This window comes from Ipomoea nil, unplaced genomic scaffold (assembly GCF_001879475.1).
Source record: "Ipomoea nil cultivar Tokyo-kokei standard unplaced genomic scaffold, Asagao_1.1 scaffold2926, whole genome shotgun sequence".
In the NCBI taxonomy this organism is placed as follows: Eukaryota; Viridiplantae; Streptophyta; class Magnoliopsida; order Solanales; family Convolvulaceae; genus Ipomoea; species Ipomoea nil.
This window is the reverse complement of record NW_017619354.1, coordinates 4,941,408-4,963,936: the sequence shown is the minus strand read 5'-3', so window position 1 is coordinate 4,963,936 and position 22,529 is coordinate 4,941,408. Positions and strand designations below refer to the sequence as shown.

Below are 22,529 nucleotides of genomic sequence, written 5' to 3'. Positions count from 1 at the left end.
GGGATTCTCTAATAACAACCTATCGATCGTCCAAAAGTCCCTCACACTGTTGCCACCGCGGGTATTTATAGCCGCTTGGCCGGAGACACAAGTCCGGCAGTCGGCATGTCACCCACGTAGCAATGACGTGTCTTCTCCCCGTTAGCTCTGCCTGTCAACGCCTAAAGCTGCCACGTGCTTCCTCCTGGTTCTCTCGCCTAAGGGCTCTCGTTCGAGTAATGAAGACCTCGGTCGGGCATCAATCCGGTCTGTTCCGAGCGGATTCTTCTAAGAAAGTCTGACCTGTAACCTGCATAAACAAGAATGAAAGACAAAAGCATGTCGGTTGGGGTATTCCCTACCATTTATATATGTCATTTACTGTTGCGGACGCGGTAATGTGGAGTGGATGTGTAGATTGCAATTGAAGAAGACAGGAGATTCTAGTCGTGAATTATATATATTTTTTTAATATAAAAATATAGTAGGTCAACTCACTTTGTATTACAAAAATTGGAATATCTTTTTATTTAATGTTATTAAATAACTTTATTGAAAGAGAAAAAAAAAATGATCATGTTACAATAATACTATGACAAAATAAAAATGTTTTGAAAATAATAATAATAATATTAATAATAACAATAATAATAATAATAAAAGTTAAATGATACCTATAATGACAAAGGAACATACTCCCTCTGTCCCATTTTGCCTATCCTGTTTACTATTCATTGGCCAATCCAACTCTTTCTTCATTGCTTATTTTTTTTAGTAATTTTTAATTATTTTTAAATTTGATTTTTTTTGTTCAAGAATACTTTTAATGTAGTTTCTAAATATATAAATTTTATATACTAAAAATAAATTTAATATTATAAAAAATTAAAGTAAAAATAGCTTCAGTCAAGTCTCGTTAACCGAACCAGACAAACAAAATGGGACAGAGTGAGTATATAATTAATCTCATTGTCCCAAAATTTGAAAGTTACCCCACACTCCGACCTAACAAAGCACTCAATAGTTTAGTAGGCAGGGCCAAATGTCAGTGCACACAAAAAATCTTTCAACTTTAGACATAATTCTGATACTGTAATCACCGAAATTCAAACCTTGGTCTATAGTCTCAAATATTGTCCACTAAACTATTGAGTTAAGTCTGTGCTGGTTATATTTTTTTTTTTGAAAACCTCTGCGGGTTATATAATTAATCTCCTAACTATATAATGCGTTGCCACTCGATTTATGGATTGATTCGACTTAGACAGTTAGAAATTGATTTAACCCAAAACCTCTTCTAAACCCCATTATTTTCTTTTTCCTTTGCCAATTGAACCATTGTTCTTTCATTCTTTCTGAGTTTCTGTAGTTGAGGGGCAGGAGAGACAGAAAGATTCAAAATTGTGTATTTAATCAAAATATTGAAAAAAAAAATTTGGTTGTTTATTATGCTAAATAGGATTCTTGATGGTTTCATACTTTCCCTTCTCAAGCCATCTGCAAATCGCCTCAAGGTAAGCGCTTTTGTATGTTGATTTCTCCAGTGGGTTTATTCATTTATTTGCGTTCTGATTTTCCTTTTTTTTTTTTTTTCGGAATATTAACAGGAAACCTTGCACTCTACTTGTTTGAAATCAATCAGGTTAGTGAAGTTAGCTCCTTTTACTAGTTCTGCAAGTGCAATTTCCCCATTTCTTGATGATTTTCCATACGAAGAAAGTGAAGGCAATAATTCGCATAGCTGTGTTCCTTGCGTGAGAAAAGACAATGGGTTTTCTAATCAGAGATATTGTCCAAGTTTACTAGATAGTTATACGAGAAGTGGGTCTATCTCAGAAGCTAAAGAACTCCAAGGCAAAATATTGAAAACAGATGAGACAATTGGAACCCCCCTTATCAATTCTTATGTTGGTAATGAGGATTTGGCTGGTTCATTAAGAGTTATCAATGACACGCCTTCTAGGAGTAAAAATGTTTCTGAGTGGAATAAGTTGATATCTGGGTTTCAGAATGATGTTAGGATTTTTCATATGTTCTCACGAATGATGAATGAAAATGTCCGTCCAGATGGGAGTACATTCGCCACTGTTCTGGGAGCTTGTGGTGGTGCTGAGATTGCATCTCATTTTCATGTCATTGAACAGATTCATGCTACGATTCTGCATTATGGTTTTGCTGGGAGTTGCAATGTCTGTAATTACTTGATTGATTTGTACTCTAAGAATGGGTCGGTAGATTCTGCTAAAAAAGTCTTTGAGGATCTGCATTCAAGGGACAGCGCTTCATGGGTTGCCATGATGACTGGTTTCTGTCAGAACGGGCGTGAAAAAGATGCTATTTTTCTCTATAAGGATATGCGTAAATCAGGAGTTATTCCTACTCCATATGCCTTTTCTAGTGTTTTAAGTGCCACCACCAAGTTGCTGTTACTTGAGCTGGGAGAACAGTTCCATTCTATAATCTTAAGGTGGGGATATTTATCAGATGTATATGTGGGCAATGCTCTTGTAGCATTATATTCACGCTGTGGGGACTTGCTATCTGCGGAGCAAATATTTTCTGAAATGAAGCTCAGGGACAGAGTGTCTTATAACACACTAATATCAGGCTTCTCCGTGCAAGGATTCAGTGAGAGGGCTCTTAAACTGTTTGATAAAATGCAAATTGATTCTATAAAGTCTGATTGTGTTACAATCGCGAGCCTCTTGAATGCTTGTGCATCATCAGGGGATCTTCAGAAGGGAAGGCAACTGCATTCATATGCAACAAAGGCAGGCTTATGTTCAGATATCATTATTGAAGGATCTATACTAGACCTTTATGTCAAATGTTCTGATATAAAAACAGCCCGTGATTTTTTCCTAACAACCCAGATGGAAAACATAGTTTTGTGGAATGTTATGCTAGTGGCTTATGGGCAGAAGGGGGATTTGAATGAATCGTGTCGGCTTTTTGCCCAGATGCAGAGTGGAGGACTGCAACCTAATCAATACACTTACCCTAGTATATTGAGAACTTGCACATCTGTGGGTGATCTGGATCTCGGTGAGCAAATACATAGTCAAGTCATAAAGACTGGTTTTCAGCCAAATGTTTATGTTTGTAGTGTGCTTATCGACATGTATGCTAAGCATGGTAAATTAGATGCAGCCCAGAAAATTTTCAGACGTCTCAATGAGGAAGATGTTGTCTCCTGGACATCTATGATTGCTGGATATACTCAGCATGACCTATTTGTTGAAGCAATACGACTTTTTCATCAAATGCAGGACCACCATATTCAATCAGACAATATAGGATTTGCAAGTGCCATCACTGCATGTGCTGGAATTCAAGCACTCAATCAAGGGAGACAAGTGCATGCTCAATCAATCATCTTTGGCTATGCATCAGATCTTTCAATTGGCAATGCACTTGTTTGCCTATATTCTAGATGTGGTAAAGTGCATGATGCATATGTGGCGTTTAACAAGATTGATTCAAAAGATAATATTTCATGGAATGGGTTGGTATCAGGATTTGCCCAGAGTGGATACTGTGAGGAAGCATTAAGAGTTTTCTCTAGAATGAATCATTCTGGAGTAGAAGCTAACATGTATACATATGGGTCTGCTGTTAGTGCAGCTGCTAATACAACAAATATTAAACAAGGAAAGCAGATTCATGCTAGGATGATAAAAACTGGTTATGACTCAGAAACAGAAGCTTCCAATGTGTTGATCACAATGTATGCAAAATGCGGAAATCTCAGTGATGCCAGGAGAGAGTTCCTAGAAATGCCTTGCCGAAATCAAGTTTCATGGAATGCCATGATTACTGGCTATTCACAACATGGTCTTGGCAATGAAGCAATAGAACTCTTTGAAGAAATGAAAAATGCAGGGGTGATACCAAACTATGTCACCTATGTTGGTGTTTTGTCAGCCTGCAGCCATGTAAGGCTGGTGGACGAGGGGCTTAGCTACTTCAAGTCTATGAGTGAAGATCATGATTTAGTACCAAGACCAGAGCATTATGCCTGTGTTGTTGATATTTTAGGACGGGCTGGTCAATTGCAGCGTGCAAGAGAATTTGTGGAGACTATGCCCATTGCACCTGATGCAATGGTTTGGAGGACCTTGCTGAGTGCTTGCACAGTTCACAAAAATATTGAAATTGGAGAATTTGCTGGCAACCATCTCTTAGAATTGGAGCCTAAAGATTCAGCAACTTATGTTCTTCTATCAAACTTGTATGCAGTTGTTGGGAGATGGGATCATCGCAATTGCACAAGGCAGCTAATGAAAGACATGGGTGTCAGGAAAGAGCCTGGTCGCAGTTGGATTGAAGTTAAAAACAAGATTCATGCATTTTTCGTTGGTGATCGACTACATCCTCTAGCAGATGAGATTCATACATTTGTAGAGGAATTGAATAAACGTGCAGCTGCAGTTGGTTATATACAAGACTGTCACAACCTTTGGAATGATTTGGAGCTGGAACAGAAGGACGCAACTGCATTTGTACACAGTGAGAAGTTGGCTATTGCATTTGGACTTCTAAACTTGCCAGATACAATTCCCCTATGTGTGATGAAGAACCTTCGCGTCTGTAATGATTGCCACAACTGGATTAAGTGTGTGTCTAAGGTTGCAAATCGAGCCATTGTTGTAAGAGATGCCTACCGTTTCCACCACTTTGAAGATGGTGAATGTTCATGTCAGAACTTTTGGTAACAAGAACCATGGAAGAAATGAAGAATACTATGTGAAAAGAGGGTGTGCCAGTTCAGTGCTAAAGGATGAAATTAAATCCTGCAATGTGGGGTTGGAGGGAGTGGGGGACCTTTCTCTCTGCTCAGGATACCTCTCATCAACTATGGTAACTCTTTAGTAACACAAGTACCATACTATATTCTTGGTTCATTAAACTAAGACAAACCTGTGTTCTTGCTTGCTAAAGAGCCTTCTTTCTTGGTAACCTTTCTTCCTGGTTTTGACTGGTTTCAGCTAGTCCTGGGTTTTGCTTCCAGTGTCCAGTCAGGATATACTGGTACAACTGGATTCTCAAACACGGTTTATGTCTATTTATACAATTTATTATACTCTCCACATCCCATTCATATTGGCCCTTTTTGTCAACTAACTTTATTTTTAAGCAAAATTTTATGTTTATAACTTATTGAGATTTGATTCTTGAGGCTGGCTAGTTACTAGAATTTTGCGATATTGATATACCCCTCCAAAAAAAAAAAATTGTGTAGCCAATAAGGAGTTGGAGACCACTAGTTTGTAACTAAACTTTAGCTTAGAATAGTTAAAGATTTTCCAGTGCTCTTTCAAGCTTGGAATACATTTGTTGACCAATTGGATGTTGAGCATTGTAGTATTCTGTTTGACACCTTACTGCATTGAGCATTATCTTTTATCCTATACTAATGTGAAACAGATTTTTAAATTTCCTTGTTATTATTTTTTCCTTGAAGACAGATCTATTGGAAGGATTTATTCTTGAAGATTCTTCATCCATCATACTAATCCATAGAATGACAACGTCTTGGCAACAGTGTTTTGGAAATAGTATTGAAATTTATCGGGCTCCTTCTAAGATAATTGTTTTAGTAGGCCCCAGAAGTTGCCTTCCAACATGAGAATGGCACAGGATGAAACATTCTTGGTGGTTCTGATAATCCTTCAAATGCGGACCGAACTTATTTGTTTCTGCTTCTTGAAAGGCGGTAAGGTCTCTTGCAAGTTGCAAGTTATCTCACATGTAAACACACAGTCAATATGTTATTTTATTATTAAGATTAAAAATTGCCACTTCCGATGGATGGCATGATTACTATCGGATGTACTAACCATTTACAGATTGCACTTCTTTATACACAGGGTACTAGGACGAGGATACCTAGGTTGGTATTGGATGAATGGATGATTACTCTTCTCAGGCCAATTGTCAGGTTTGATCCAATCATGTGCTTGTAGCATACTGTTTTATGGCTTTTATATTGAAAGATTTTTACATTAATGTGCAAATTATAAAATCAATGTTTCGTTTAAGATTGTTAATGAAAAAATATAATGTGAATTCATATTAATTGGCATTTCAATAAATCATTTATGGAAAAGCTAATATCGCATTGCAATAACAAATGCATTACACAAAATAAAACAAAATAACAGATAGACCTCACCCCTCTCTCCCACACATGATTTTTCAAAATAAAAGGAAAAAAAAAAAAAGGTTTTTAGACTTGGTTCATCAGGTCGAGCCATTCAAAACATCATCACCTAGACTGCCCATGCATAAATATTCAATCTTGAATGCTGCTTCTTCTCTAAGAGCCATTCTTGTGATCCTTTCTGTTTCTTACCTTATTTTTCTGTTTCCCCCCCATAAGGGAGAAAATGGTTTATTTACTACTCATGATGAACAAAGAATTGCAAACAATTTATTATTATTATTATTATTATCTTAAACATTGCAAATAAAATGTGTGGTGTGGAATAACTAATGTACACAAGTGCATGTTTTTCAGGTCAATCCGGCAAATCCACCCCCTCTCATCATCTGCTTGAACTCTGTGAAATTCACCATTCCATCGCCATCCACGTCCACCTTCGTGATCATGTTCATGCAGTCCTCGACAGCCTGACCATGCTTGAGCCCTAGTGATGCCAGCACCGACTTTAGCTCATCAACGGTGATGAACCCATCGCCATTCTGGTCAAACACATCGAATGCCTTCTTCATGTCCTCATCATCATCATCCCGCTCACCCATGATGGATTGGTACAGCGCCCCAAACTCATCAACGTCCACGCACCCGTCCCCATCCTTATCAATTTTCTCGATCATTTGGGTCAACTCCTCCGCCGGTATGACGATTCCCATTCTACGCAATGAATCAGTCAACTCCTTCGTGGTGATCCGACCATCGCTGTTCTCGTCGAACATTTGGAAAACTTTTCTTAGCTCGTCAGCATCCATTCTACTTTGTCGTCGAGGCAATGGCTATTATGGTGATGGTTTGGTCGAGGCAATGGCTATTATGGTGATGGTTTGGAGGAGTCTAGAATGGCAAATTAGCAGAAATTTGTTGATGAAACCAGGGAAAGGGGGAGGAAATGCCTAATCTACTATGTAACCAAATTGAGGAGAAATTTGTTTTTAAGAGATAGTGAAGGAAATTCCTCAACAAAATGTGTTTTGCCTTTGTGGTGGTGAGACGTTCTTGGAGGAAAACTAGGGGGGCTAAGGGACTAAATATTGCAAGTCTTGTTGGTCTTTAGAGTTGACCAAAACAAATTTTGGAATACATTCAATTTTTGTATTAAATATTGCAAGGCTTTTTGGACTTTTAGAGTTGACCAAAACAAATTTTGGAATAGAATGAGTTCATTCCATTTTTGTATTAAATATATTGCAAGTCTTTTTGGACTTTAGAGTTGACCAAAACAAAATTTGGAATAGAATGAAAACTTCTTTCAATTTTTGTATTAACATGCTTATAATATCCCAAGTAATAGTTTATTGACTTATGTATAACATGTAATCATGTATATCTGGTCATTTGTGTTGGGTCTTTACTTATGGCAAAACAGAAATGAAATTATTATTATTGTTGTTGTTGTTATTTTATCTGTCACATTTTATATGTCATATTTACTATTCATTGGTCAAACAAACTATTTCTTCTTTGTTTTTTTTTTTTTTAGTATTTTTTACTTATTTTTAAATTTGATTTTTTTTTGTTTAATAGTATTTTTAGTGTAATTTCTAAATATATAAATTTTGTATACTAATACTAAACTTAATATTATGAAAATTTGGATTAAAAATAACTTCAGTCAAGTCTCGTTAATCGAACCGAACCAGACACCATAAAATGGAACGGAAGAAGTATTATTGTTGTTATTTTTATTGTTATTATAAATGGAGGCTCTTTGGCATAAGGGTTTCATGCTTATAATATCCAAGTAATATATGTTCTTTTTTGTTTAAGCGGCTTAGCTATGGTAGCTTTGGAAAATCTAAGTTGGTTGATCTTTGTGTGAACCTTTGCTAGCTAGGATCACAATACAAAGTTTATCAAGTGCACAACCTCGAGTAGTGGGTGTGAGTTTCCCTCTCACTCAAAAAAAAAAAAAAAAAAAAACAAAAGACATGTTTAGGGAACATTTGTATTAGCTATAATCACACTGTCAAAGAACTGGTAAACAGAGAGGGCAAATTGCAGAACCATTTGTTCTTTTCATTTCAATCTTCTTAAGATTTGCAGATGGAGACATTCTCAGTTTTTTTTTTTTCTCATGAATCTTACAATGATAATGAAAACAAACCCTACCAACAAGGCAACAACTACTGAACTTAGCTGAGGAAATCGATACAAGCTAAAGGCAAGAACAGAAGTGAAGGCCTTAGCTCTGCAGAACAAGGCTCTTTCCAAGAATCAAGTCATCTGTTGAGAAATCAGCCGCTTTCCTGAAGGTTCCGCGGCCAAAGTCTAGGTTGTAAGAGTCCGTGAGACCTTCCACCAAGTCGAATTCTGGTTTCCATCCCAGCACGCTCTTTGCCTTCTCGATTGATGCAAAGAAATGCTGCATTGCAGAAAACAACAAAATGTCATTTTTTTTCTGGTCACCAACACACTTTTTGTTAATCTTATCCTAATTCCTATCCACCAACAGGTTACCTGGTCGCGGAATGGAAACGCTTTCTTTTTACCAAAATCAAACTCCTTAGGGTTGTAGTGAACGATCTCAGGCTCGGGGAATCCACCAGCCTGTTAGAAACACGAGGATAGTCACATAATTTCTCTAGTTTGCAAGTACTTAGGCCTTTCAAAACGACTTACCTTTGCACACGCCTTTGCTAATCCATCAAAGGTAACATATTTATCTCCAGATATGTTAAACACCTGTTTGCTTGCTTTTTCATTACCAAGAACCTTAATAAAGGCTGTTGCAAGATCCTGCAAATATCAAGCTCAACTGCATAAAACTCGGTCCATCTCATATTAAACACAAGTTTACGTTATTTTTTTCTTTTCATTTTCTATAAGCATATAAACCATTTATTGCCATTTCATTTTGCTAACCTTCACGTGACCGAGCTGCGTTATTTGTATTCCAGAGTTGGGAACTGGGATTGGGCGACCTGCTTTCAGCCTGTGAAAGAACCATTCTTCAACAGGATTGTAGTTCAAGGGCCCATAGATATAGACTGGTCTTATAGAGGTCCAATTAACACCTCGCGATGTTAATAAGCTCTCTGTCTCGAGCTTTCCCTTGTGCCTGCTCTTCGGGTCAACAGCATCAACCTGTCAATAGAAGCACGCAAAATTCTTTAGTTAAAACTATAAGAAACGATGAATGGAAAATTCTATGCAAATCCAAGATATACTAACTTCATAGTGCGGCAAATAATCAGTTTTGAGATAAACACCAGCTGAAGAGCAGTATATGTACCTAAGGATTCAGCAAAACAAAAAGTAAGATTCAAAGAAATATACTCCAATCCTCAAATATCATCTCTCTGATTGTGTATAAATATTGATCTGATGAACATCTTACTGTTCTAGCTTAGGCAATGCGTCCAATATGGGTTCCACTTCAACTGCTTCACGTCCTGAAATTAAAACGAAAGCATTTTCAAGGGATTGATTGTCAAGTGCAAAAAGAAAAGATGAAATCAAGCACACACAGTTGCAATTAAATATAAGATTCTGAGACCTTTGGTCTGGCTCTGATACCAAATTGAAGCATGTGCTCCATCTCAACTAAAAGCCTAAGCTGATAGTTGGATTGCACATTAATGGTTATATGCTCAACAGTCCAGATCAAGATATCGAACAAAGAATACGCACCATTTATGTCATACACAACGTCAAAACCTTCAGCAGCGAGACTGCTCTTAACAAAATCAAAGTCCATTCTGTCTCCCTTCAAGTGCAATATCTAAACAAGGCATATGATACACTTCTTATAATGCATACTTGGAACGACAGTATCAAGCAAGGCAAGAAAGTAATGATCTCCGATAGTTTGAGATGATTATTTGGCACAACCTTGGAGGAAAAATCAGCAAAGTCACTGTCTGATTCTCCAGGCAACTGCTGTGCAATCGGGGCTTTTCCTCTTGTGAACAGCGTAACCTGTAGACAATTTATCTCTGAGCTATTAAACTTCCACTCAGTGCTTAATTGATTTCTCGCAACAAAAACTATATAACAAATGGGTGAAAATCACATAGTTTAAACCTGGTGGCCTTCTTTCACAAGAAGTCTAGACAAAAAGATACCAATAAATCTGGTGCCTCCCATTATAAGGATCTTCTTGGCACTTGCAGAAATCTGCAGTGCCCCTTTTGGCTGCCATACCTTCCTCTTATACTACATCAACACACATTAATGAAAAGAGAAATCACATTAGTCTCCCTATACAGGCAAACAGACTAACAATTCCAAAGAACAACAAGAACATCATCAAGTGCCCAATAAACCAGTAATCTTATAGTGACCAAATCATTGTTTGAACTACAACTATAACACACTGCTTCTTTCTTTCAGTGAACAAATCTTGAACATTGAAATTAGTGTGAAATAGTGTACCCCAATTTCATAATGGCAAGAGTAGCTAGAAAAGCTGTGTTACCTGGACAGATGAGACAGCTAATTTGGTGCCATTGAAGTCAGAGCGAGAAGAAGGGAGGGCAGATAAAGAAAGGCTTTTGGGCTGTTGAACAACGGCCACCAGGCTGACCATGATGATGGTTTTCTGGTAAAGCTTTGAGCTTTGAGGTTGTTGTTGGAGTAGGGAGGAGTTTGAATGAGGCTCTGCCCATCTCTTCTTCTTCTACTTCTAGTGTGGGTTTATTTCGGACTCTCGTTCTTGTGATGGGGATAAGACAACGACCCCACTTTTGGTCTTCTTGATGTTGTTCCTTCCGCAGCTTCTGATCTGCTTCAATGATGAATCTATCTATAGCCTCTCGTTCTTACAAATCATGACCTCCCATTTTTGTTGCCGCGCAAAATGCCATTTTATATCCATTTATTATTTATACTAGCATTTTGTACTCGCGAAAATTTATGCCCAATATTAAAATATTTGTAAGTAACAAAATTTAAAAAATTAGTTAAAATTATGTTTTGCAATTTCAAGTCATGATACTTTTGAATTATCATATATTTGAATAATATAGTGATCAAAACAAAAAAATAAATAAATTATATTTTTATATAATAATAATTTACAAATAATACTAAGCTAAGACTCACATATATGATATATTGATATGGATACACAAATTAATTATATATATATATATATATATATATATATATATATATATGATACACATATATAATTTAACATTCATATAAATATTTAATTAAAATATAATTTATAATTAAATTAATTGTTATATGAATAATTTTAATAAAATGATAATTAAAAATAGGAAAAAGATATGATAGATGTAGGTGTATAGTAAGATTGGTATATATATTAAAAACTAACGGTGTTATAACGGTGTAAGGGTGATTTTGTCCAATGCAAATGAATGTACAACAATTAAAGCAAAATGTATATATTTATTAGCATATAAAAAATGGACAAAAATCAAGGACATAACTTGTATTGACACTTATTATGTTTTTATTTTAGATAAAAGTATTACTTTTTATCAAGGACTTTGTGGTTCACTAGTACCCTGTTGCGCTCCTAAATGAGAGGTGAAAGGTTCAAATCTCACTTGAAATAAATAGTATGTATATGTATGGTATATCTCTCTTCTTTATAATAAAAAACAATGTTTCGCTTTCTGAATTCCACGTACGAATGGTGATGATATGAATAAATGGCTGGAAAATATTATTTTTACTCTTATTTTCTACTCTCAATTTTTATTCTTACAAATAAAATTTTGATATAGACATTTGTATTATGACCCACATATAAAAAGAGTAATTTATTCATGTCTATCACAGGAGTAAAATTTATGGAGTAAGACCATATAGTATAACTCTAATTGACTTCAGTAAAAAAGTTTTTTTTTAAAAATGTTAATATTATTTTTTAAAATACTCATGAGTAATTCCAGCAATGGTCATCCAACTATATTGATTTTCTAAAATTAGTCACTGACATTTAATTTGGACATTTTACGTCCCTTGACTTTCAATTTCTTTTTAATTTAGGTCCTTTCGTCAGATTACGATAAATTGGACTTTAAATAAAATAGTAAAGTAGTCATTGCATCTGTCTAATGTATAATTCTTAGTATTTTCCCTTGTATGCACGACTATGGACATCAGATTCACTTAATTGCTTAATCCCTAAATCCACTCGAAGAACAAAATTCCACTAGGGATTAAGCAATTAAGTGAATCTAATATTATAATGTCTGAAGTCGCGTATACAAGAAATAAATACGAAGAATTATACATTAGGCATATGAAATGATTACTTTACCCTTTCATTTAAAGTTTACTTTACCGTAATCTGACGAAAGAACCTCAATTGAAAATAAATTGAAAATCAAGGGACGTAAAGTGTCCAAATTACAAATCGGCGACTAATTTTGGAAAATCAATATAGACGGAGGACCATTGTTGGAATTAACTCATTCTTTATAAAGTATTATATGTTATATACTTTCTCAAACATCTCTACCCCAACAAATCTAAACCCCCTAACAACGGGGTTCACATTTATGACCACTCATTTAGAATGATACACAGTGATATTATCACATTACATGGTAGTTGGCAAAGTTACTACTATTTAAAGTTTACATTATATAAAAAAGAATTGAAAGTATTTAGTGATTAGTAAGTTAATAATAATATGGAGTAAAAGTTAAACGAAATATTTTGTTATTAAAGTTTGTACATAAATGTATAAGTAGAAAAAAAAATGATAACTTTGAAAATGTTTTATCATTATACAATGAATAAATCAAATTGTACAAGTTATTGATCTCTTAATTATTTTAGGTGTTGAAATGTGGTATCTTAATGATAGAGACCCCATTTGGCCATTTAAATATCTTTTCAGTTATTATAGGTATATGGGGTGTTTGACAAGTAGTTGATAGTTGATAGCGGATGACTTAGTTGATAGTTGTTAGTGGACTAGGTTAGCGGTTTTGACTAGCTTATAGCATTAGTTGATTGTAGAAAGGTGTTTGATAAACTAGATGTTAGCTAATAGCTTATTACATGCAAAATGGCATTTAAGGGTATAATTTATTTTAAAACAAACTGATCGAAAAGGTTAATTTGAACAACTTTTTAAATTTTAGCGTCTTTGGAGCAATAAACTATTACAAAAAAATTGATTAACCAAACACTAATATTGATTATTTAACAAAGTCAAACAACTAATAGTGATTAAACAGGTCAAAATTGAATGATAAACTAAATATGTTACCAAACATGGCCACAATCATTCAACTTGTAGAGCAAATAAACCCCATGTAAACTGACTTTAAGAATGGATGTTTTGGACTCTTGGTAAATTTTCAATAATAATTTTTTATTGACTCTTTTATTATCGTTCGACCAACAATAAGGCAACCAAATTTCTTACCATATGGTTAACATTTATATTTGTTTGCGGTGTGAGAAGAAGGACAATATCTATAATTGAAAAGATAATTAAATGACTAAATGTGTTTCTTTTATATCGAAAGATATGCAATTTACAATTGAATAGGTAATTAAATGACTAAATGTGTTTCCTTTATATCTAAAGATATGCAATTAAGAAACCAAATGTATTGACAATATAATTAAGAGACATTATCTATCATCATAATTACTTTCTCAACTTATTGAGGCTCAAAGAGTCAATATCGCCTCTATTGAGGCGAGAAACTCACAATCTCTCATATGAAGGAGTAACTTGGCGTCATTGGACCACAAAGTCCTTGACTGACCAAATGTACTTATTTTATAAGTAAAATATCAAATTTGAATATATAAAATAATTAAGTATCAAAAGTGTAATTTTTTTAATAATATATTAAAGTTAGAACTTAGAATAGGAAAGTTATATGTAGGGTAAAATAATATAATTTTTTTACAGGAAAAGAGAGAGAGATAATTTTCAAAAGTATCCTTAAAATTGTAGGGTAGATATTAAAATAAAAAAATGTATTCAGGGTCAATTTTAAAATACTCGAAATTATGAGTGTCGTCTGCAAAATTGAACTCCGACCTTCACCCGGATCCGTCGGGCAGAAGGCACCAACTAAAACTTAAACATGCAAATTAGCTTCAGATTTTCGTACCAGAAATATCAATTTTATAAACTCGGGAGTTGAATCCGAGAAGAGACGCAGAAGAGAAGATCACACAGCTGAGGGGAGGTACTGAAAATCCCTGCATTTGAATTATCCAAAAAATGGATCTGAATCCTGTAAGTTCTTCGTTTTCCAAAAGTGATTTATGTTATTTCAGTCGAATTTACTATTGGATTATTATATAATGACGCTTTAGTGGATCGACCGCTGACTTGTTGTTTGATATCCTGTCCCAATAGATCTGCAGATGCAATTGTATTTCTATCAGATAAATCGTATTGTTCGTTAGAAATGCAGTAGGCACAAAATTGTTAGGTTAATCTGATGTGATGCTAAGATGAGGAACAAACCTGTAGGCTGAATTGATCGGATTTCGTAAAACTGATACGAATGCACGAGTTTAGAGAACGTGCTTCTCGGGGCTGGTCACCACTTACGAATGCTCTCACCTTTTCCAGCTAAGCATGTGTGATGTTGTTTGAGACTTACTCTGGGTAGAGCTACTGTAAATGATGAGTTAGGAAATTGATGTTGGGAATGATCAGTATTGAACTTGTTGACTAGAATTTAGGGCTTAATAAGGTGAAGCATTGCAATCACACTTGCAGAACATCAACAGAAGAGAATAATAAAATTTAAGAAGAGAGATATCTTAAGAGGAGCTTGGGAATGCCTGTTTAGCATGGGATTATTACTAATTTGGTTTCTTAAACGAATTGGAGAGTAAATAAAGATTGATACCTTGGTTTTTTACACTTGGATGGTAGCACTGTAGCATTAACCCCTTATAAGAAGAAATACTCCAGAGTTCATGGGCACGTCTTCATAACTTGTTGAGGCCCTTTTCTATTTAATTAACAGTTGACACTGCTGCCTTGTTTTCTTCACGTGTTGAATTAGCTTGTTTAGGAGTTGTCAAGACTGTTATGAATTTTAGATGTTTTCAGAAATTGATAACTTTGCTGATACTAAGATATTTGTACGCGTCTGTTCATGCATGAGAGAGAAGACTCTTGTTGCAACTTGGATTATTTTGGGAGGTTGGCATAATTACATGCTGTTCGTCATGGTGGTTGATGAGTAGGCTGCCTTTGATATCGCATACATGATACATGTCCTGTAGCATTGTGCATAAAACATGCAAATTAGCTTTGGAGGGGTAAAATATAAAAGAAAATAAACATTGGTAGATGAGATGAGAGCACCCAATCTTGCATAAATCTGGTTCATAAGCTGTTTAGGGGATTAGAATATAGAGGGAGATGGCCAATGTGATGTAGTTATCAGATGGATTAGTAAATTATTGGAAACAATAATTGAAAGGACAGTGGTTGATTTACTGATCACCTCAACAGAGGAGACTGTCATTGCAACCCCCTTGTTGATTTTTCATTCAGTTATTATTATATTCTGTAAAGTCATCCTTGGTAAAATTAAGAGGACAAGAACGATTCATATTAATTGATAGTGCCATTACAAAATGACTGTCATCGTAACATGCATAGTACTCACAAATGGTTAACTGATGTAAATTTTAAATTTTGACCTGTGAATTACATCCTTTTGTTATCCAACAATGTTTGCTATGTGTGCATATATGTGCTAATGTCACTAATGTAACTTTACAAGACAACTTGTCTATTGCCCATCTTTATTCATTTAGTTTTGCAAAACCTATGGACTTGGAAATACAGAATATTTGTATAATATCACAACTCTTACTACAATTTTCTCATCTTCTATGCTCAGCCTGCAGGGGAGAACTATGCAAACCCTAATATATGTTTCTTCCATGTGCTCTTCAAGGTCTAGTGCATCGGACTCTTTTATTCTAGGACCATATTTTATTGAAAATTCACAACTGACCTTTTTTTTTCATACCTCCTTTCTCAGGCAGCAGCTTTGGCATTTTACATACTTTCAGCTCTATTTGTCGATAGTTTTGTTATCATATTTGTGGTCACTGTTCTGCTAGCAGCTCTTGACTTTTGGGTTGTTAAGAATGTGAGTGGACGCATCTTAGTGGGTTTGAGGTGGTGGAATGAAATAAGTGAAGAGGGTGAAAGTTTGTGGAAATTTGAGTGCCTTGACCAAGAGGTGAGCAGCAAGGCCTTGCAGTTTCTTTGTACCTCTTTTATAAAGTGATACCATATGTTTCCAAAAGCTTCCTTAGTGTTGATGTTTCTTTCAGAAATTATCTTTTTAGCTACTTAATTCAGCTACTGTGTTTATTTTGTTTTTCCTTTGCAGTCGTTGGCTCGCATGAATAAGAAGGATTCTTGGCTTTTCTGGTGGACACTATACCTTACTGTAAGTAAACAACGCGGAATATATAATATTTTTGGCCATCAACGCTTGGGCCAAGGTACAATATGGTTATCAATGTTTTAGAACTTAAAAACAGTCGGTAATATTTTGATTTTGTTTCAAAATCATTGCTGTCCAAAATTTCGATCACAATTCCAGCAATCTCTGGCAACATGTGCACTGATTGAGGGAGAGTTAATTTTGAAAATTCTGATTTGGGTTTTATATTTAGTGTTACAGTGAAACAAATATCTATAATTGGAGCATTGAATCGCTAAAAATTTCAAGAATTGTGATAAAATATGGTGGACGTGGTGGTGATGATTTTGAAACCAAAATTTAAGCTTTGAAACATTAAAAAAGAAAAAACAATTCAAACAATGTGAACTCTGCATTTTGTGGTCCACTTTTAGTGTTCAATTTTCAACTGAAATGGATTATATGCATTGAAATCTGAGAACAGTTGAAGATATGTGCCATATGCCTTGATCTGACCTCAGTAGTCAGAAGCTCTGAATGTTCAGTATATAACTCAAAATTATCTTTGAGATTTCTCATTAGTGCTTCATGGTGTTTCAAATAGACAATAGATTGGTATTTAAAATTCACACCTTAAAATAAGAGGAAATAAGGATTCAACTATTTGCTTGTATCTAGTACTGCAACTGATATTTTACTTGTGTTATTAGGCTGTGGCTTGGATTATTCTCGGAATATTCTCACTCATTAGATTCCAAGCTGACTATCTCCTTGTTATTGGTGTGTGCTTGACACTCAGCATTGCAAATATTGTTGGCTTTACTAGGTGCCGCAAAGGTGTGTACAAAATCTCTTGACATTCTGTGACCTAAATGATTTCAGTCTGTGCATATGTATACCACAAATGCATGTATCTGTTAAATTACTATCTTCATGATATAAAGCGGTGAAAGGCATAATCCTTAATTCGTTAACATTGTTCATAACTTTTTTACCAACCTGCTATAACCAACACAACTAGAATTGCTACTTCCTTAGGAACTCAGTATTAATTTATTGTGGTTATTGGGTATATAGAAATACACACACACGTATCTAATTCAGTCCAGCATATCATTCTATTCTCTGGTCATGATTTTTATATCTTACTGCAACTTGTGTAGTTTTGCCAAATAGAAACCTATAACACTGGTGCCTATGTAATTTACTTTCCTAAATTATTACGCCAAACTTCTCTACTGTCTCTGCTGCAAAGCGTCAAAATTAGTTAATTGTCTGACAAGGATTTGATCGATTTCCTTCCAGATGCCAAGAAGCAGCTTCAAGCATTTGCCACTCAGACCCTCGCATCACGAGTATCTTCTACCATCCAGACTGCATTCAGTGTTGTTTGAACTCCTACAAGGAAGAGGTGAACTGGGCACAAAAGAATCAATTCGTGAATGTCAGCCAACTTACACACTTGCATGTCACTGTATTGGAATGTCAACAGCTTTTTCTTTTACAGTTTTGTAGAGATGATGGAACAATGGATAGGCGTTTGTATTATTCTTTGACTACTATAGGTCCAGTGCATGTTGAACGAACATACAAATAAGTTTGGTAAAAAATCGTACTTTTTTCTGCTTTCTTGTCTATCTATTTTAACATTGACCTTGCTATATAGTTTACCTGTGCTCGACACCAATGGGAATTCATAATCACTACTTGAATTTCACTTTTTGAATTGTGTTCCTAGTTGTTAAAATATTTTTGCACATTGTGTTTCGAGAAATGTTTTGGCATTAAATTTGATTAGAACGCAATGTTATAGCATTTTGGTCGGTAATTGTGCTCAGGTGTTTATATGAGTTAGATTTTGTTAAAGATGTATGCTTTGTTGGAAAACAAAATAAGCTACTAATATATTTTTGAAAGTTGTAGGATGTCGTAGGTATAACGCTCAACATCTTGAAAATTTTAGAAAATTCGCTCAGCATCTTGAAAATTTTAGAAAATTATCGGATCTGACGCATTTAGTCCTAATATTTTCATATATTTTACCCACGATGGAGGTGTTAAACAAATATATTCATCTTGTGTTATATGTTTTACAATCGCATACAATATTTTTTATCTGTTGATTGTGTGTGGAAAATAACGTTTTATATTATAACGTTGTCGGTTGACGCATGATACCTTTGAAAATTGTACAAATATATCCAGGATGAAAATAAATTTTTAGAGTGGATGTATTGGTAGTAATGTGTCGATTAGTAAGAAGTAAGCACCAATGCCTATCTCCTTATGAATACTTGAGTGACCACTAAATGAATGATATGAGTATTTATAGCAAGAGAAATTTGTCTTACATGAAAAAATGCATATTATAAAAATTTGATATATTACATTTTCCGAACAAATTGCACTTTTGGTCCTGTGACAATTGGGGTGTTGTTAATTGGAGTATTTGACTTTCAAAACTCTCAATTTAGTCCTTTAACTATGCAATTGTTAATAGATTTGGTCCTGCCGGCCAATTTTCACCGGAAAAACATAATTGCATTCGAATGGTTTTTTGACGAGGGTAAAACGGTCATTGTAATTTTGCTTTGCTTCTCCGCCATTTTCCTTAGAAATCCCATGTAGAATTTCTCGCTCAGTTCTCAGATGACGCCGACTCGCCGCTCAGCTGCTTGCCTGTCCAACTTCTTGTTGCTGGGTGCTCCAAAATTTTAAGACTCATACTCCTAAAGTATTTATAGCCTCATAGGTCATTTAACTAAATTTTATACGAATTATTGAAATTTCTTTTGTTTATTAAATATACTGTTAGTTTATGAAATTAAATCGTGTTATTTTATTTATTTTTTTATTATAAATGCTAAATCGTCTTGGTTCTTGGTTCTTTCTTTTTTTATTGTGTACTCTGGTAATTTGATTAAATTTTATACGAATTATTCACGTATTTCTTTTATTTATTGAAATATATTTTTAGTTTATGAAATTAAACAATTTATAATTGAACGTGAACGGCATCTCTGTAGTTCGCACGCACTCCGCACATACACCAATTATACCATGTCACTCACCATAGACAAAATTGATAGCACCGCAGAGGTATTAAATTAGGGATTTAAGGACTTAGACAAACCGATAGCACCCCAAAGGTATTAAATTATGAATTTAGGGACTTAGACAAACCGATAGCATTCTCAACCCTAAGGGCCACCCATACTCCACCCCGACGATTCTATATAAACTATGTTAATCTTCTCCCAAGTTGAACGATTATATATAAACTATGTTAATCTTCTCCCAAGTTGAATCCCCAACCTTAAAGGCCCCGACATAGGGAAAGGAGGAAAAATCCTAATGGACGAATACTCCACCCCGACAATTCTATATAAACTATGTTAATCTTCTCCCAAGTTGAATCCCCAACCTTAAGGGCCCCGACATAGGGAAAGGAGGAAAAAATCCTAATGGACGAATATTGGACCAGCATATGAAATCCTTGAAGAAGTGAATGTTAGAACAAGAAAAGCAAAGAAGCTAATTTAAATAAATGACATTATTTATCTTTTTCAATTAAAATCATTTTGGTTTTTTCTTTTCTCATATTTAATTTTGGAGAAAAGACATTTTATTTTTCAATTATAAGTTTTACTGTGACCACTTGAATAGTTACAAGATGATGCTCATGAAGTTATTTATACTTATTTAACATCTCAACGCACAGTGGAGATCTACTTGATTGTATGACTATAACTATATTTATAAAATCCACCCTAAAATTCTATACAAGTTCTATAATATTTTATAAATATTTACACTTAATATGTAAACAATTCTATTTAAAATTTAAAACTATTTAATTAAAAATGCTCTCTGAGAATGGAATGACGCTCTCGTCTTAACGTACGACGGAGGATCAGGATTTGTTGGAGCGGAGTACCAAAAAGTCGAAACGCGACGCCGGTGCATCGATCGGTAAGGCGGTTGAGATGGCGGAGATCGTCCCGGAGACGCCCGCGGAGGCCATGCAAGAATATGATAAGACGGTAGCGGCGCAAGACCCGCCGGAACGACTGATGTCGTACCGGGATAAGGATTTGCAAAATTTGTGGAATATCAAAGTCCCCAATAGAATCAACCACTTTCCGTGGTTGGTGAAACAAGAGGAGTTGATGACAAACGTGGAACGGGCCAAGAGAGGCTTCACAACTGATATTTTTTTGTTTGTCTTGCGCAGGTAAACCGGAAAGCTTGGAACACATTTTCAGGCACTGCACTGAAGTGCAAGGCTTTTGGGAGTGTTTCTTGCCCAGGGACGCTGTGCGACTGCTCAGTTCGAAGGACGGGAAGGATTGGCTGTCGGCGAATCTTAAAGCTGATGCGAGGTTAGGCTTTGATGGTGAGTCGGCATGTGGTGGTGTTGGAAGTGGCGTAATGCTAGAGTCCTCGAAGGCAAGCAACTGAGCCTGGCACAGAAACAAGAGTGGGTTTCGAGTCAACACCGCGAGGTACGTGAGGCGTTTAGAAACAAATGGTCGTCGAAGGCTGCAACTCGACCGGGCGGCGTGCCGTTAACTTGGACAAAGCCGTCGGTGGGTTGGTGGAAATTAAATACGGATGGATGCTACAAAGCGGCGAATCAAGCGGCTGGCTGTGGGGGCATGCTTCGGGACCATTTGAGCAGTTGGATCCAGGAGTTCACCCACAACATCGGCTCTTGCTCGATGGATGACACGGAAGCTTGGGCCGTTCTGATAGGGTTGCGAATGGCGAGCAGATGTGGAGCCAGGCGGTTGGTGGTGGAAAGTGACTCCTTGAGTATAGTGCGAAGCGTTATGGCGTGCCGCACAACAGGTAACGGCAGCAACATTGTGCAGCTCTGCGTTCGGGAAATAGGTGCCTTTCAAGAGGTTGAATTCATGTAACTTTCTGAACCCCAGACCACCCCTACACTCAGGGACACACAAACGGTTCCAGCTGAGCCAATGTATCCTCTGTGATTGGCACCACCACCACTCCACCAGTAGCGATTGAAGAGTTTCTCAATAGTGTCACACACACGAGCTGGCAAAAGAAAGGTGGACATAGTAAAAATAGCTAGTGCTTGAGCGATGCTTTTGAGCAAAATCTCCTTACCAACCTTAGACAAAAACTTGTGTTGCCAAGACCCGATCCGTTCCCGTACTTTATGTTCAATGAACCGAAAAGTTGCGGTCTTGTTCCTCCCTAAAGCCGATATTTGCCCAGATCATTTGCTTCGCGAACCCCAATGCATCCGGCCACCAGCTCTCGTGTTACATTGTTGGTATTATAACTGAAAACGGCGCTAGACTTATCATAATTTATCAGTTGCCCCGAGGCTGCACTATACAAGTCGAAACACTCCCTGATGGCCAATGCCTCGTTTTGATTAGCCCTGAAGAATAATAAACTATCGTCAGCAAAAAATAGCTGGGAGACGGTCGGGGCTCCCCGAGCGACTCGCACTCCGTGAATTGCTCCACTATATTCTGCTTGTTGTAAAAGCACAGATAATGCCTCGGCACCATTCACCTGAATGGAGTAACTTACAGTCGAGACACATAGCATCAACATCTCTACCCATACACGTGTAAATCAGACACCCTTTCCGGCACTTTTTTCTTTGGTATGAGGATGATATTTGAATCATTAAGTCCTTCTGGGAGCCATCTATCGGCAACACATTGAAGGACAAACATAGACAGGTCATGACCTATAACTGGCCAAAAATGTTGATAAAACGCCGGTGACATACCATCCGGTTTCGGAGCTTTCTCCGGGGCCATCGAAAAAGGACAGCCTTTACTTCCGGCATTGTAAACGATTGCAAAAAGACGGTATTTATCTCATCCGTTACAACCTTTTTTATCCGATTAAAAATATTCATTGACGTGTTTTCAGCTACTTTACAGCTTTTCAGCTACTAAGTCTGCCAAATGTAGCCTGATAATGTC

General features: G+C 36.0%; 4 protein-coding genes across 7 annotated transcripts; 2 read left to right on the top strand and 2 right to left on the bottom strand.

Moving 5' to 3' along the window:
- Positions 1-1,259: 1,259 nt before the first annotated feature.
- LOC109162057 (pentatricopeptide repeat-containing protein At4g13650) lies at positions 1,260-6,528 on the top strand. Of its 4 annotated transcripts, XM_019310705.1 has the most exons (6): positions 1,260-1,493; positions 1,587-1,707; positions 1,744-4,839; positions 5,444-5,695; positions 5,829-5,920; positions 6,500-6,528. In XM_019310705.1, the coding sequence occupies exons 1-3, from the start codon at positions 1,428-1,430 to the stop codon at positions 4,692-4,694; spliced, it is 3,138 nt and encodes a 1,045-aa protein (XP_019166250.1). In that variant the 5' UTR covers positions 1,260-1,427; the 3' UTR covers positions 4,695-4,839; positions 5,444-5,695; positions 5,829-5,920; positions 6,500-6,528. The 4 variants fall into 4 exon arrangements, with proteins under 4 accessions (XP_019166250.1, XP_019166251.1, XP_019166249.1 ...); XM_019310706.1 differs by having other exon boundaries at positions 1,622-4,839; XM_019310704.1 differs by having other exon boundaries at positions 1,587-4,839; positions 5,850-5,920.
- On the bottom strand, positions 6,496-7,477 carry LOC109162059 (calmodulin-like protein 7). Its single transcript, XM_019310708.1, has one exon. The coding sequence runs from the start codon at positions 6,949-6,951 to the stop codon at positions 6,496-6,498; it is 456 nt and encodes a 151-aa protein (XP_019166253.1). The 5' UTR covers positions 6,952-7,477.
- Positions 7,478-8,194: 717 nt separating this feature from the next.
- Positions 8,195-10,895, bottom strand: LOC109162203 (chloroplast stem-loop binding protein of 41 kDa b, chloroplastic). The gene is made up of 10 exons (XM_019310949.1): positions 10,617-10,895; positions 10,223-10,354; positions 10,031-10,117; positions 9,830-9,920; positions 9,537-9,591; positions 9,371-9,431; positions 9,062-9,283; positions 8,819-8,935; positions 8,657-8,746; positions 8,195-8,561 (listed from the first exon to the last, which is right to left on the bottom strand). The coding sequence occupies exons 1-10, from the start codon at positions 10,725-10,727 to the stop codon at positions 8,382-8,384; spliced, it is 1,146 nt and encodes a 381-aa protein (XP_019166494.1). The 5' UTR covers positions 10,728-10,895; the 3' UTR covers positions 8,195-8,381.
- Positions 10,896-14,213: 3,318 nt separating this feature from the next.
- LOC109162192 (Golgi apparatus membrane protein-like protein ECHIDNA) lies at positions 14,214-18,192 on the top strand. Its single transcript, XM_019310934.1, has 6 exons — positions 14,214-14,387; positions 16,021-16,077; positions 16,165-16,368; positions 16,522-16,581; positions 17,268-17,394; positions 17,863-18,192. Exons 1-6 carry the CDS (start codon positions 14,373-14,375, stop codon positions 17,949-17,951), a joined length of 552 nt encoding a protein of 183 aa, XP_019166479.1. The 5' UTR covers positions 14,214-14,372; the 3' UTR covers positions 17,952-18,192.
- Positions 18,193-22,529: the final 4,337 nt, after the last annotated feature.